This window comes from Musa acuminata, chromosome BXJ2-7, assembly GCF_036884655.1.
Source record: "Musa acuminata AAA Group cultivar baxijiao chromosome BXJ2-7, Cavendish_Baxijiao_AAA, whole genome shotgun sequence".
Lineage (NCBI taxonomy): Eukaryota > Viridiplantae > Streptophyta > Magnoliopsida > Zingiberales > Musaceae > Musa > Musa acuminata.
In genome coordinates, this window is record NC_088344.1 from 31,961,665 (window position 1) to 31,975,733 (window position 14,069).

At 38.6% G+C, this 14,069-nt stretch overlaps 3 protein-coding genes and 1 long non-coding RNA gene across 8 annotated transcripts; 3 read left to right on the plus strand and 1 right to left on the minus strand.

Annotated features, from left to right (window-relative positions):
• Positions 1-609: 609 nt before the first annotated feature.
• Positions 610-1,160, plus strand: LOC135616438 (uncharacterized). The gene is made up of 2 exons (XR_010488339.1): positions 610-801; positions 873-1,160. It is a non-coding gene; the product is annotated as an uncharacterized LOC135616438 (long non-coding RNA).
• A 1,098-nt stretch (positions 1,161-2,258) lies between these two features.
• Positions 2,259-7,675, plus strand: LOC135617598 (protein MANNAN SYNTHESIS-RELATED 1-like). Of its 2 annotated transcripts, none has more exons than XM_065117987.1 (6): positions 2,259-2,659; positions 4,458-4,581; positions 4,701-4,771; positions 5,287-5,372; positions 6,082-6,661; positions 7,183-7,675. In XM_065117987.1, the coding sequence occupies exons 1-6, from the start codon at positions 2,558-2,560 to the stop codon at positions 7,459-7,461; spliced, it is 1,242 nt and encodes a 413-aa protein (XP_064974059.1). In that variant the 5' UTR covers positions 2,259-2,557; the 3' UTR covers positions 7,462-7,675. The 2 variants fall into 2 exon arrangements, with proteins under 2 accessions (XP_064974059.1, XP_064974060.1); XM_065117988.1 differs by having other exon boundaries at positions 4,704-4,771.
• A 1,162-nt stretch (positions 7,676-8,837) lies between these two features.
• LOC135617599 (choline monooxygenase, chloroplastic-like) lies at positions 8,838-13,457 on the plus strand. Of its 4 annotated transcripts, none has more exons than XM_065117989.1 (11): positions 8,838-9,205; positions 9,541-9,586; positions 10,293-10,428; positions 10,591-10,665; positions 10,754-10,966; positions 11,108-11,203; positions 11,634-11,752; positions 11,866-11,959; positions 12,776-12,826; positions 12,919-13,048; positions 13,341-13,457. In XM_065117989.1, exons 1-11 carry the CDS (start codon positions 8,899-8,901, stop codon positions 13,400-13,402), a joined length of 1,329 nt encoding a protein of 442 aa, XP_064974061.1. In that variant the 5' UTR covers positions 8,838-8,898; the 3' UTR covers positions 13,403-13,457. The 4 variants fall into 4 exon arrangements, with proteins under 4 accessions (XP_064974061.1, XP_064974063.1, XP_064974065.1 ...); XM_065117991.1 differs by having other exon boundaries at positions 13,344-13,417; XM_065117993.1 differs by having other exon boundaries at positions 13,390-13,409.
• A 50-nt stretch (positions 13,458-13,507) lies between these two features.
• On the minus strand, positions 13,508-13,748 carry LOC135617600 (uncharacterized). Its single transcript, XM_065117994.1, has one exon. It carries the CDS (start codon positions 13,746-13,748, stop codon positions 13,515-13,517), a length of 234 nt encoding a protein of 77 aa, XP_064974066.1. The 3' UTR covers positions 13,508-13,514.
• Positions 13,749-14,069: the final 321 nt, after the last annotated feature.

A 14,069-nucleotide genomic window follows, 5' to 3' on the forward strand; every position in this document is an offset into this window, starting at 1 on the left:
ATAGGCCAGAGACTTTTCTTACGTGCATGGCAAAAGACAAGGATGGGTGAAGGCATCTCTCCGTGACTCTCCTTGTTTTTTCTCCGGTACTCACATTAATAATACTGGTCTCTGACAAAAAGTCAGAAACCGAGATGCATCAACTCCACAAGGCTCGTCAAGGTGTGGATTTACTACAGACAGATTTTGTGTCTGAAAAGAATAATAATGCCAATATCCTAATTCCATAATTTGAACTCAGGAGTTCAAGTGGTGATGAAGTATAAGCCTTCTTCATGCTGAACAAAATGTTGAGTTAATGGAGTAGGCAATTGGAGTTGGGTCCTATTTCGAACCTTATGCTTTTCCTCTCCTTTGTGCTGCCCAACAACTTATCCACCAGCAAAGATAAAAATAATAGAAATAGGTCTAAGAAGCTTACAGAGTCAAAAATGTCAGTTCGCTGGCATTTAGCTGCCTCCCTTCATGGATACAAGATCCACGGCATGGCAATCACCATGCATGTTACTGTACCTACTGCTTCAATTGTTGGTGTCATATCTTCTTCTTTCTCTATATATTATCACTCTCTCAACGACAACTGGTTTGTGTGCATCGAGAGTCACCACCATGAAGAAACTGCTTTGTGCATATGTCTCCTGTGTTCTTATGTTGGCCCCTCATCTCTCTCACCGGGCAGCACTGGTAGATTCTTCTTCCTCCTTTCCATCTCCAACCACAGATGGCCGAGACCTAGGCAGAAAGTCACTGAAGGAGGTTGGCTTCCCACCACCGAATTGTGCAGGCAAAGAGAAAGCTGAGGTTAGTATCAGTTACTCTCATTCTTCCAGTTCTGATGATTCAGAATAAGAGAACTCATTCGTTTGATGCAGATGATTCATAGGACGAAGGAATCAAAGCTCAAGGTCAGTTCACTAGGCAACGAGCACAAGAAGCAAGAGGAGGGGGAAGGTCTCATCATCTACAGCGCAGATTACAGTCTAGTGAGCACGCATCCTCCTCCACTGCACAAGCATTCCAAGCCATAGTCTTCTAGTTGCTCCACATGGTGTTGTTACATTTATGCATGTTGGATGTAGCTTTTCCACTGAAGTACCTTCTCTTATGTTCTGTCACTGTTCTCCATCGTCTTCCTCAAATAACACCTAAAATGTCGCTCACCCAAGCTTGATTTCCTGTTATAATTGCAAGAGTGCAACTTCAAGTTTGGATGTGTAACGCCAGGAGAAGAGACACTGTGAAGTGCTACTATGTCAGTCAAAACCATACAGCTATATATATTTCAGTATTCCCTTCACGACATGCTCACGATGTAATCAGAAATCAAAGATTTAAATCACCTAAGGATAAATTCAAATATCTTTGACAGTAAGAAATCTAAATCACAAGCCCTTTATACTGACTGATACATTAATTTGGAAGGGCGAATATGTTATTTCCCAAGTTTGGAAGGAAGTATACAAATGTAAAAGGCTTGGGTAGATCAAGAACACAAGCCCAGCTTCAAGATCTCATGATCGGCCCAAATACCGATCCAAATACATTGATACTTAGGTCGAGTGCCCACAATTTTGGTGGCACCGCACCACAGTTATTTTATGGGCATATGTTTTCGAAAATTATTTGACGACCATCAAATCGGCATGACCGACAAGGAAGAGCGGATGATATCAGCCCAACAAAACTCGTGGATTATCACGCGACCCGGGTGATCCGGTTCGTGTCCCAATTAGGGACGTGTCACCCGATCGTCGCGGCGGGCAATTCCTTTGACACCCTCCCAAGTCGGCTTAAAGTGTGGAGAGAATCACGGAGGTTTCACCCACCCACACACCAAAGCGTCATTTTTATGTTCTTTATGGGCCCCAACAATTTGACAGAGGAAGTTGTGGACGTGTCTTCATCCTTCTTTGGGTAGCTCGAAACCCCCTCTCACCTAAACCGCCCCCCCCCCCCCCCCCCCCCCTCGCATCCGCTTCTCTTTTCCCATTGCATCACCAGTCACTGCGTGAGTTCAGCAGTCCGCTTCCTTCAACCAATCACCATCTCACATCCACAAAACAAGCAATAAAGAAAAAGTATCCACTACTAAGCTTCTCGCCTATTACTTTGAACTCCTTAATCTCCGGTTTGCTCTGATCACCTTTGACTTGCTCAGAAACCACACTAAGAAATTATTATTACATTATATGAGTGAGGAAATACTATATATATATATATATATATATATTAAATAATGAGAGCACTTGTAGCGGAAGTATGCGTTAGTTTCGCTCGCTCGAACTGCTTAAGTGTCGGCAGGCATAGGGGGCTCACAAAACGCTTCCCTCGGCGACTCTCGTCGCCCGCTCACTCGAGCTGCTGCTGCTGCTTTTCTTAGCTCGATCTGCCCGCCCTTGGCCGGATCTGAGCAGAAGCGACGAAACCGCCTTCCTTCCCCTCTCTCTCTATCACTCTTGCTTTCTCTCTGAGCAGATCTCAAGCCCCTTGTAGTTGCTGTAGCTGCTCCCTCTTGCTTTCTCTATTTGTGTGTGCTTGGAGGAGCTTGGCGCCCGCAATGGCGGTGGATCCCAGGCAGGTGGTCGCCGGATTTCTCACCATCTCCATGTTCGCCATGCTCGGCAACATGATCAAGAGGGACCACTTCGATTCCATCGAGGTGATCAATGCATGTGTCCCTCTTTTTCCTATGATGTATATATGATGTTTAGTTGCCGGATCGGGAAGATCTTGTGTAAAGGTGTAGTCTTTCGAGTGATGCAGATTGGTTACCGGATGCATGCGGGTGCACTAAAATTAGGCATTTTTATCACTGTGACCCAAACTTGCTACTCCATAACTGGATGAACTGGATCCGTTATTCCTGTGATTTTTACCTGATCTGGTCAATCTTTTTTTCGGCATGCATGAACAGTATATTAGGACATTTGCATCTTCTAATTTTTTTTCTTTTGCTTTTTAAATTTGGGTACATGTTCTTATTTCTGATTACAGAGAATTTACGATAATGTGTATTACTAGGATCTTTTTACTGATCGGATTAACGTCATTGAGGATGCTGATATTACTTATTAGGCAAGAGTATCTATTGCTCTATTTCGTTGTTCTTGATCTTTAATTTCGAGGAAAAAAAGCCACATGATCAGCATTAAATGTGATGACGTAGCGATCTTGATTGTTTCTCTTTTGTTTGATCCTCTATAGAATCCAACTCTAAACTTTTAACTGATATTGTCATTATGTGGACAAGATCGACTGCTCACTTGTTCATCGCAGTTAAGCAGGCAAACATGGAAATTTTAGTTGCACTACACTAGCTTTGAAATGAATTGGTCAGTGTCAAATCAGTAGTTGTTAGTGGGAAAAGTACATGTATACCATTAACCTCTTATTTCTCAAGAATGTAGATGTGCAGTTACGAAGATATGCATGCCTTTGCTGAGCCTTGCATTTGATGTTAGCGTTCCGTGACTATGTTGAACAGGCACAATCTGGAAAGGTCTTTCCAGTCATGTATTCATATTAAAATAAACATTTAAAGACAATTGCTATCTCAAATCTGGATGAATTGAACTTCTTTTGTATGCCCGTGTAGTTCACAGTAGTGTTTTCCTCCCTTCTTTTCCCTCATCTGGTTCATATGTTTCTTGGCATTCATGGACAGTAAATTTAAATATTTACATTAGTTTTTAAATGAGGAGCAAAAGAAAAATAAGAACTTAATCTTCTCTTTGTCATAAAATATCGACGACAAAACTTAACTCTATCTCGGGCTTAGTTGGTTTTGCCTCAGTCGTGCAATACTCTTGTGTATCCATCTGCAAAGCGTCAGCCTCCGTAAAACCTCTTATGGTCCCTTAACGATTTGCAATAAAGAAGACAAGTTAGAAAAAGTGTTTAACTTGGAATCGCATATATTTCAGCAAACACTTGATAAACAAAACAAATTATAAATATAAACTTTGTAAGCTTTGAATAGTCATGCAATAAAGGATCTAAGATGGTCTACCGTAACCAAAAGTCCCCATAAGTGCCCACATAACACTACTGTGGAATAAGGCAGCGAATCAATCTTATATACCACCCCAAAGGCCCATCCATCTATGTGCCACCCAGTTAGCTCCTGGGTGTTGTGCTGGCTAACACTTTACACTGCTCTATAGAGCTAGAAAACCCTCAAAATAATTATTTGAATGATCTACTTTTGGGCAATTTTGCCTATATGCGACGACTGCAGATATTATTGTTAGTAAATTCTTTGCCTCAGGTCCTTACTGTTCACTTTTATTTATCTTCTTTCCTTCCTAATAGTTAGTTAGTTACAAAATCTGAGTGTTCATTCTAGGTGCCCCATTGTCTCCATGCTTTAGACAATTAATGCATTAATGTTTGCTGTATAAAGTATTTCTTTCATCTTTTAGTTCGTTCTTTCTTTTTCTTTTGTTGCATACCTTTAGGTGAGTATTCAAGAAACATCAGTTGTACAATTTGATGCATTAAAGGCAGAAGAGAAGTCTGTTACCCAAGTCTCTACGGAGAGCAGCCCAGAGCTTAAACCTTGTTGGGCCAAACCAGTTCCAAGTAAGTAATATAATGTGTTGGGATTTATTATGCTATTCCAGTTGGAACTCTACTCCTCTTTATTGATTTTGGAACTTGGATTTTGGTCTATCATTTCCCACCTGGATTTGCATGTTTAGAAGAGATAGAGCAGTCAAAAGGTTTCATTACATTCTCTTTGACGGGTGGTCCTGAGCACCATATTTCACAGGTATGAAAACCGCACTTTGATTTTCATGGTCATGATTTCCTCTCATTTTAATGATTGTAAACAGTGAATGCTTTAACAAATGCTTATAAATGGAGTACTTTTATAATGTGTGTCTGTGGTTGACAAAGCTAATCTATTGAAATAGTCACTTTTACAAGTTAATTTTATCATCAAGTTGTTGCTCTGTTGAAATATTCTCCCACACAGCTACTCAGGCTGAAATTTATGAAGTAGCTTTTTATTTTTATTTTTTATGTTATCTAACTTGTACTATTTTTGGGTTCTGCAACACTTCATTTGTCTTGACTAGAACATGCCTTAACACTGATCTATGGCTGTATAGTATTGTACCCTTCTTTTCTTTTATTTTCTTTTGTAATGTATTCGTCCTAGATAAAATTTGTTTTCTTATTTATATGTTTCTCTTTTTTTTTGTTCAAATAGAATGTAAAACTGAACCACATGCACTGAGAAGTCTTTTTTTTTTATTATCTGCAATCAATTTCATCATTCAGGTCACAGATGCTGTGGTAATCGCAAGGTATTTAGGTGCCATTTTAGTGATTCCTGACATCAGAGGAAATGAGGTTGGTCAAAGAAGGTAAATTTCCAATTTTTATCATACTCTGCCAGCTTCTCTGGATTTTGTTCTAGTGTTAATTTACCAGTTTTCTTTGTCATTGTAACTTTGATCATAACTAAAATTTCAGCATTATGATTATGATTTTGAATTTTCTCCCTCTTTTAGGAAAACACCAGAAACAGCAAAATGTAGTAAAATGAAAACGCTTTGCATTGTCTTCAGATCTTAAAAATATATAGTTAAAATTGATCAGAGAAATGATCAGTGTGTGCTCTAGTGTGAAAGAGAAAACCAGGATTAATGAGTTACTGTGGTATTTTGTTTCATATGCTTCAACCATTGATACCAAATGCTAGGCTTATATATATATATATATATATATATATATATATATATATATATGTATATATATATATATATATATGTATATATATATATGTATGTATGTATGTGTATATATGTATGTATATATGTATGTGTATATATGTATGTATATATGTATGTGTATATATGTATGTATATATGTATGTATATATATATATGTATATACATGTATATATATATAGAGAGAGAGAGAGATGGAGAGAGAGCATCTCTAAGATGCATATGACAGCATTTTTTCCTCCGAAACATTGAGGTAGTTCAGATCTTGTTTTTCCTTTTGTTTGTTGCTTTTTCATAGATCTTCAATTTTCTTCTGCAATTAAAACACTCCAAATGCTTACAGGAATTTTGAGGATATGTATGATGCCGATAATTTCACTGCAAGCTTGACTGGAGTTATAGAAGTTGTCAGAGAGCTTCCTGCTGAAGTAACTACTGAAAATCCAGCTGTCATCAGAGTCCCCAATAGGGTATCAGAGGACTTCATTAAGAACAATATTCAACCAGTCTTCCAAACAAAAAGTTACCTGAGACTTGCAACCTTCTTCCCTTCAATCAATTTGAAAGCATCAGGAAAGCCTAATACCGACTTGGATTCAACTGCTTGCTTAGCTATGTTTGGAAGCCTTGTAATGAAACAGGAAATTTTGGAAGTGGTTGACCGGATGGTTGAGAGACTGAAAACTCTTAGTCGCAATACAGGAAGCCAGTTTATTGCAGTCGACATAAGGGTTGATGTGCTAGAGAAAAAGAGCTGCAGAGAGAAAAGCAATGGAAGAAAACCTTGTTACACTGCAGTGGAGATCAGAGATTTCTTAAGAAAAGTCGGGTTTAATGCAGATAACACGATTTACCTAACTGAGACCTGGTGGCATGAAAGTCTAAACCCATTGAAGGAGGTCTTTCCGAAAACTTATACTAAGGTAAGTTCCACTGATTGCTTAACTCAATGTTTCCAAGAACTTTATGTTTGTGGTATCGCATTTATGGTTGATACATAGGTTACGATTGCACCAGTATGTGCCGTGATCATTAGTGCATGAACATTTAGTTATGACTCAGAAATTCTGTGTGCTTTCAAGCTTAACCATCAGTGCATCATCCTTGACATTTACAGTTAACTATTTTGATAGGCAAAAATTTGGTTTACATATAATTTTTCATGTGTCTCAGATATTATGTTTGCGGAAACAGTCAAAAAGTACAAATTTGTTAAGGGAAGGTTTAGTTTAGCCTCTTGTTGCTTGTCTTTTGATTGTGATTAATTCTAGGACACTCACCATTTTGATGATACATAATCTTGATATTTTGTAATTTGATCATGAAATCTGCATCTTTGGTTCCTCAGAAGCATATACTGTGCATTCTGCCTCCGGCTCAAAGTTCATTAGTTGAGCTAAAACTTAGATCTAAAGATTTCCATTCTGCTTTCGTTTTGTTGCAGGATGATCTGATACCTGCAGAGAAGAAAGGTCACTTCCTCCAGTCTGGAGGTGCCGAGCTGCAGAGAGCTCTCGACTTCCAAATCTGTTCTAAAAGCGATGTCTTTGTGCCTGCGATATCTGGTTTATTCTATGGAAATGTAGCTGGCAAGAGAATCACTTTGGGTCGGACCCAAATCCTCGTCCCATCCCAAGTTCCTAGCTCCTCTCCTACAGCTTCCAATTTCTTCTCGCCTTATGTCTCCAAGAGGAATCACGTTGCCTACTCATGCTTCTGTTAGTTATATGAAGAATGAACTGTAGCAGGGCAGCAGAGAGCCTCATTCCTGTTGTTGGAGTCTCTGCTACTTAGCTTTCATCTTTGCAATGTGTACTTGGTTTCAAAATGATCATATGAAGTTGAACAAGTTGACTGTGTGCCGGGTACATTTTATATAGGGCTGAATTTTTACTATCCATATGAGTTTTATAATGTATGAACATGAAAATTCAAATCATTGGATGAAGATGTTTGAGTCCTCAATCTCTAGTAAATGAAAATTCATACCATCTTTTTAAGGTATAAATTCTAAAATTAATGTGATTCATTATTTATATGCATAAAATGTGTTGATCCTTTTGATGTGTCTATATAACACAATGTTACGGACTTAGTTGGAATTACTTAAGTCGTGAAACACATTTACGGTCAAGTCACGAACTTAGCTTAGAGTTGCTTAAGTTGCGAAGCACCTTTGCGCCAACTTTTCGGATTTAGTTGGGATTGTCTAAGTCGTGACGTGCTTTTGCGTTATGTGTTCATAAAGGGTCAGTCAGTTTGCAACCTCACTCAGGTCTCGAAGGACCTGTAAAAGAGAAAGTTAATTAGTTAGAAGAACGAACAGTGGACAAGTCCCGACGTCTTGCAGAAAGGGAAAGCTTTATAAGCAATTCAACAAGCACCTTGAGTGCAAGAAAGAAAAGAGAAGAAAGATAAAACAAGAACTTTAGAAGGTAAAACAAACAGTTGTAAGTCTACAAACAACTGCTCACTAGGTGCCGGGCGCGAAGGCAAGTTCCCGTCAAGTTAACGTGCGAACTTGTGAATATTTTTTAATACCCGACAATATATCAAAGCCTCATCCAGCCTTGTGTCACTCGAGGGGTTCTAGGGTGCTGAGATGGTTAACGTTTTGGGTGCTACAGCGAGCTATAGAAAACAGCCTGTGGCACGTGAAAACGGAGCTATTTTGAGGCTTTTTTGCCTGAGCGATCGCACTGTAGCGCTGCAACCTATTTAAATATGTATTTTTATAAACAAACAAAACTAAGGCAAAACAGACTATCATGTTTCTGTACAAACATGCAAAAGCGACAAACTGATTCGTTGAACGAAGTTGTTACGAGTATGCGATGACCGTTCGTGACAACAAGATAATCAATCACATAGAATAGAATCTCGACATTAACTAGTTTGGATTACAGGCATATAAAAATATAAAATATTTGAAATATTACTGATCAATTTAATAGTTTTGTTTTCAATATTAACATCAATTAAAATTTCATATGGAGAATTAAATTTAAATTTAAAGATTGAAAGTAATCAATATGAGATTTCCGAGGGACGTATTTGCAATTTTTTGCAGAATGGCTAATTATAAGCTCAACTGAAGGTCAACTGAAAACTCTCTTCGGCTCCCCCTCTTCGTTCGTCTCTTTCCCTTCCATTCCATCCCATGGCCATCGTAGTGGCAAAGATCGGTGCCGTTTTGTCGGCCAAAACCCTAGCGCTTGAGCGCTTCCTTTCCTCGCCCTCCTATTCTTCCTCGACCCGTGGCGTTGGCCTCAGGGTCGCCTGCAGATCTTCGCCTTCTCCTTCCACGGAGACCGGGATCTCACGGGCTCAGCGGCGCATGGTCGAGGCGTTCAATCCCGATATTCCCCTCGCCGAAGCCATCACGCCCCCCAGCTCGTGGTGCACCGATCCTTCTTTCCTCGCCCTCGAGTTCGACCGCGTCTTCTTCCGGGGATGGCAGGCCGTCGGTAATTCCTCCTCCTTGAATCTAGAAAACACCCTTCTTTATCTATTGCTCGATTGAACATAACTACGTAAAGAGGGGAAGGAATTTATCACAATCTGTCGCCATGTTAATGATATCTGATCATCTTTATGGTGATTTAGGGTGTGATACGCCCTGATCATTGGAAAAAGACTTTTGTTATGTGTGTTCCTTATCGTTGTTAGGGTTTATATTGATTGAATATGGCTCCTCTCTTATTGTATAGTCGTCCTGTAATCTTTGATTCGGAAGAGCTGGAATTTTTATCTGCAGATTGTATTCAGTAGTTGCTGAGTTTCTTAACTTAATGATATGTAGGTTACACTGAACAGATTGAGCAGCCTCATGATTTCTTCACAGGAAGGTAGTACCTTTCTTTTTAACCAAGCTTGTGTTTTGGTAAGTTAAGTAATTTGTGTTTGGTGCTTGTTCTTGTGGCTAATGTGGATGTGGTGGAAACTAAACTCCAGTGCTAGTTCGAAAATAGCTTTTAGATTGAATCCATGAATTCTTGAAAAGTAATATATAGTCCTGGAAACTAGCTCTGAAGACGCCTTGCCACATCTCTGCATCATTTTTAGTTACTGAATTTCTGTAGCTCAGAGAAAAAGTCTGCCTTTTTGTCATACTTATAAAACTGAATTCATTTGACTTTGTGTCAAATTGGCAGTTGAATTTTGAAGATATCATGAGAAAACATAATATGAAACCTGGACATACATGCACCCTAAGTTGTTCTGTTAGTAGAGACTTTATATATGTGGTAGGATTCATTATTGATCTATTACCTAAATTGACTAATAGAACACAGTTCCATGTGTAAGGGCACAAGGTTAACTTTTCTAGAAATCATAAGAAGCATGAGACCCCTTTAACAGTAATTAGGAATGGACTTAGTCATGTACTTAGTTATAAAGCTCTTTCTCTATGCAACATCAGACCTTATTCTTTTTGAAATCCTAAATTAGTATCATATTTTAGGACGGACAACTTGTTTAACTAATTCAGAATTTCAAATTGTACATGACATAACTGATCTGTTTGCTTGTGCACACTGTTTCTAATTACAGACTGGGAAATGTTGAATTTATTGTTTGCCGAGATACTAATGGAACTCTTCGTGCTTTTCACAATGTGTGCCGCCACCATGCTTCTCTAGTTGCCTCTGGAAGTGGGCAGAAGTCATGCTTTGTGTGCCCTTATCATGTGAGTTTCTAGAAGTGAAATCATATCTAAAAAACATTTAAGGACATATCTAGGCATGTGCACAAACTCTCGTGTTCTCATAAATTTACATGATTAATATGAATCATCTTATATCATTTGTGTATCATGACATCTAGTTCTTCTAATATCTTATTTCTTTAGGGGTGGACCTATGGTCTAGATGGCACCCTATTGAAGGCTACTCGAATTACAGGAATCAAGAACTTCAAAAAGGATGTATGTTTTGTACAGATGTGTTCCATTTTTTTCTATAAGTTCTTTCCATGATGTAGAGGTGAAGTGGATCTTTGCTCTTGGGGAGCAGGAATTTGGTCTTATACCATTGGCGGTGGCTACATGGGGACCTTTTGTACTCATCAGATTCGACAGGCATCCTGTTCCTCAGCAAAATTGTTGTACTAAGACAGTGGAAAATGAATGGCTTGGGAGTGCTTCAAATATCCTGAGCACGAATGGGATCGACTCTTCATTGAAACATGTTTGTAGGCGTGAATATACTGTCCAATGTAATTGGAAGGTATGATGTAGCAATGCCTAACTTCATTGGCAGTTAGCATTTCATTTGTTGGTAACTAGGCTTTAGCATTGACAAGAAAAAGTAGATGACGTCATGCATAATATATCTATTATTTTCTCATCAATTTTGCCATTCATCCAGGTTTTCTGTGACAACTACTTGGATGGTGGATATCATGTTCCTTATGCTCATGGAGATCTTGCATCTGGTCTTAATCTTGACTCATATTCAACCCTTGTATGGTAACTCCTAAGTATGACTATTCATTTTTAGATCTTTCATATCCTTTGTTGTTCTCATAATACAATCTCAAACTTGGCATTTGTAATAATCGGAGTAGTAGTCTTTGTAGTTCTTTATTGTTTCTTGAACCTGTACATGCTGAAGTAGACACATGAAACTTTGGACATGATTCATCTAACTCCTATAAGAGCTTTTACTTATTCTACTTTGATGTTTCATCTAATTTTTCCCTTTTCCTGATACCGATGTACAACCAGATTTAATCTTAGCTTTGCATGCATCTATGTCAACTCTTTATGGAACTGATTTAAACTATATTACTAATTTAGTCCCTTTTATTATTCTGAATCTGTATAGGAAATAAATAAAAGCAACAAGATTTTGTATGTTACTCTCCTTTTGAGCTCTTAACTGTGCTATGCAGATATTTGAGAAAGTGAGCATTCAAAGATGTGAAGGTGGGCCAACAGATAAAGATGGATTTGATCGGCTAGGCTCAAAAGCATTATATGCTTTTGTTTATCCTAACTTCATGATCAACAGGTCTGTTGGAACTTATTCAGCTTCTTTGAATAGAAAACACAGGATTATGGTATTTAGCAGCTCTTGTGCTTTTATGTCAAGTGATATTTGATTATTGGGTATATGTAATGCAGATATGGTCCATGGATGGACACTAACTTAGTTGTTCCAGTGACCACAACCAAATGTCAAGTGATATTTGATTATTTTCTTGATGTGTCCCTTGTGGTGAGTACCTTAATGCTTGTTTTGCTCGTTAGAAATTCATTAACGTTCATCCTAGAAAGTGCAATTCCAACTTCTGATAGCCTTTCATGTTGCTGTGGAGCATATTTGTCATATCTGTCATTATCTGTCACAGAATTAAGGGTCATTCAGGATGAGTCATCTGAAAATTTTGGAGTTATTGTGATTGATGAGTGTGGCACAATTTCCTTGACTCAGATCAATACATGACTTGATCCTTAGTCACCTAAATTGCAAAGGAGCAACTTTATCATTGACCTTACTGGGGCTATAACCTAGCTAAACTGGTAGAAAGATCTGTGTGAAAAATTTTCTTCTTGTTGGCCAATAGCTTCATCTTAAAATGGACTTTCAAACTCATTAAAATAACTGCATCCGGTCCATACTTGCACCATGGATTTATTGCTGGATCTCTATGTGACAAGATTTGCCTATTGATTTAAGTGCTGAAATATTTCCAATTTCTGTTTAACATGGTTGCACTAAAAGTTTCAGTTTAGATAGCTCATGAAAGTGCAGGTATTGGACTTCAAGCTCCTTTCTTTTACCCTAATATTCTTCAGAGATTCAAAAATTTGTAAGGCATTATCTTGTTCCCAACAACATTTTGGTATATTGGTTGTTTTGGAACATCAATAAGGCAAAACTAATGCTGAAGGATAAAATTCAGCATCAGTATATTTAAGTGCTTCATTTGTCTACCATGGTTTCTAGGGTTCTAGAATATCACAACTTTGTTCTTGTTTGATCCATTCGATATTTCAGCTTTACTAAGCTCTCTCGTATGAACTGCTCCAGGATGACAAGGTGTTCATCGAGAGAAGTTTAGAAGAGAGTGAGAGAGTGCAGGTGCGTTATCACTTCTTCCTCAGCCTTGTTGCATATTAAAATTGAATGAACAGATTGAGGTCCTCAACACAAGCTTCCAAATTGGAGTGCAGATAGAAGACATCGTACTATGTGAAGGGGTTCAGCGAGGCCTGGAATCGCCAGCTTACTGCAGCGGAAGATATGCGCCAACGGTTGAGATGGCCATGCATCACTTCCACTGTCGTCTGCATGAGTGCCTTGGTAACATCTAATGTGTTACTGCTTGCTTCTCCTTCATAGAACATATGAACCTTAGCATCACAACTTAAATTTGTTGGATTCCTAGCAAATTTATTTGTAATGCTAAAATATATAGACTTCATTTTGGTAATATTGATACCAAGCATAGTCGAATAACTTGTCGAGCCAACTCGAAGGCTCAAGTTGTGATATACAACCAACAACAGAAATTATAGAATATATATTAAGTCTCCAAATTATTGTGCAAATCTCAGTAAACATGACCTATGTCATTCATCATCATCATCTACAGCAGAATATCTATGTACACTCCGGATGTCGAACAATTCGTCTGTGTTCAGCTTAAAAAAATGAGCGGCAAGCAAAAGGAAGGAACGACCGACAAACTACAACGGGAGATGAAAAAGGAGAAGAAATTGTGTACTTATAATCATGGGCTTCTCATACGTCTGATGCAGAGAGATGTTCAAGCGTAGAAGGTGGTGGCAGTCGAGGAAGCTCGATGGGAGACCAAGCGACGGCGGCAGAGGGTGCAGATGAACTTCCGCTTGGTCCTGAAGCAGAGGGGGAGGAAGCAGAAGCTGCAGGCGCTCTCCACGTCGGTGGCCACGACCTTGCCGCCGCAGTAGGGGCAGCTTCCTGGGGCCGTGTAACTCCGCAGCACTCGCTGCTCCACGTCGCACAGCAACACCAGGCACATCTCTCTCTCTCTCCCTCTTGCGCGCGAGCGTTTCAGTGCAGTCGCGGAGATTTATGGTGAATTTTTGGAAAAGGCCTTTGACTTTCAGTTTTTTTCTAAAGCATTCTTATTTTAAAAAATATCTAAATAGCACATCTATTTTATAAAATCTAAATAGCACTTCCAAGGGTTTAGGGTTTTCGGTTTTTGCGTTGAGTTCTTGTGTTGGTACTGTTCCATTCAATAAAAAATAAATATTATCTTTGAATCTATTTTATAAAAAATAATATTATCATAAACTGTATAAAAATAATATTATCCTTGAAATTTTGATTGGGTTCA

Excerpts from the sequence above, each read along its gene's own strand:
- LOC135617598 (XM_065117987.1), top strand. The coding sequence starts at position 2,558 with ATGGCGGTGGATCCCAGGCAGGTGGTCGCCGGATTTCTCACCATCTCC. Across the intron at positions 2,660-4,457 it reads ACCACTTCGATTCCATCGAG|GTGAGTATTCAAGAAACATC; the intron begins GTGATCAATGCA and ends GCATACCTTTAG. Across the intron at positions 6,662-7,182 it reads TTCCGAAAACTTATACTAAG|GATGATCTGATACCTGCAGA; the intron begins GTAAGTTCCACT and ends GTTTTGTTGCAG.
- LOC135617599 (XM_065117989.1), top strand. The coding sequence starts at position 8,899 with ATGGCCATCGTAGTGGCAAAGATCGGTGCCGTTTTGTCGGCCAAAACC. Across the intron at positions 9,587-10,292 it reads CATGATTTCTTCACAGGAAG|ACTGGGAAATGTTGAATTTA; the intron begins GTAGTACCTTTC and ends TTCTAATTACAG. Across the intron at positions 10,967-11,107 it reads CTGTCCAATGTAATTGGAAG|GTTTTCTGTGACAACTACTT; the intron begins GTATGATGTAGC and ends CCATTCATCCAG.
- LOC135617600 (XM_065117994.1), bottom strand. The coding sequence starts at position 13,748 with ATGTGCCTGGTGTTGCTGTGCGACGTGGAGCAGCGAGTGCTGCGGAGT.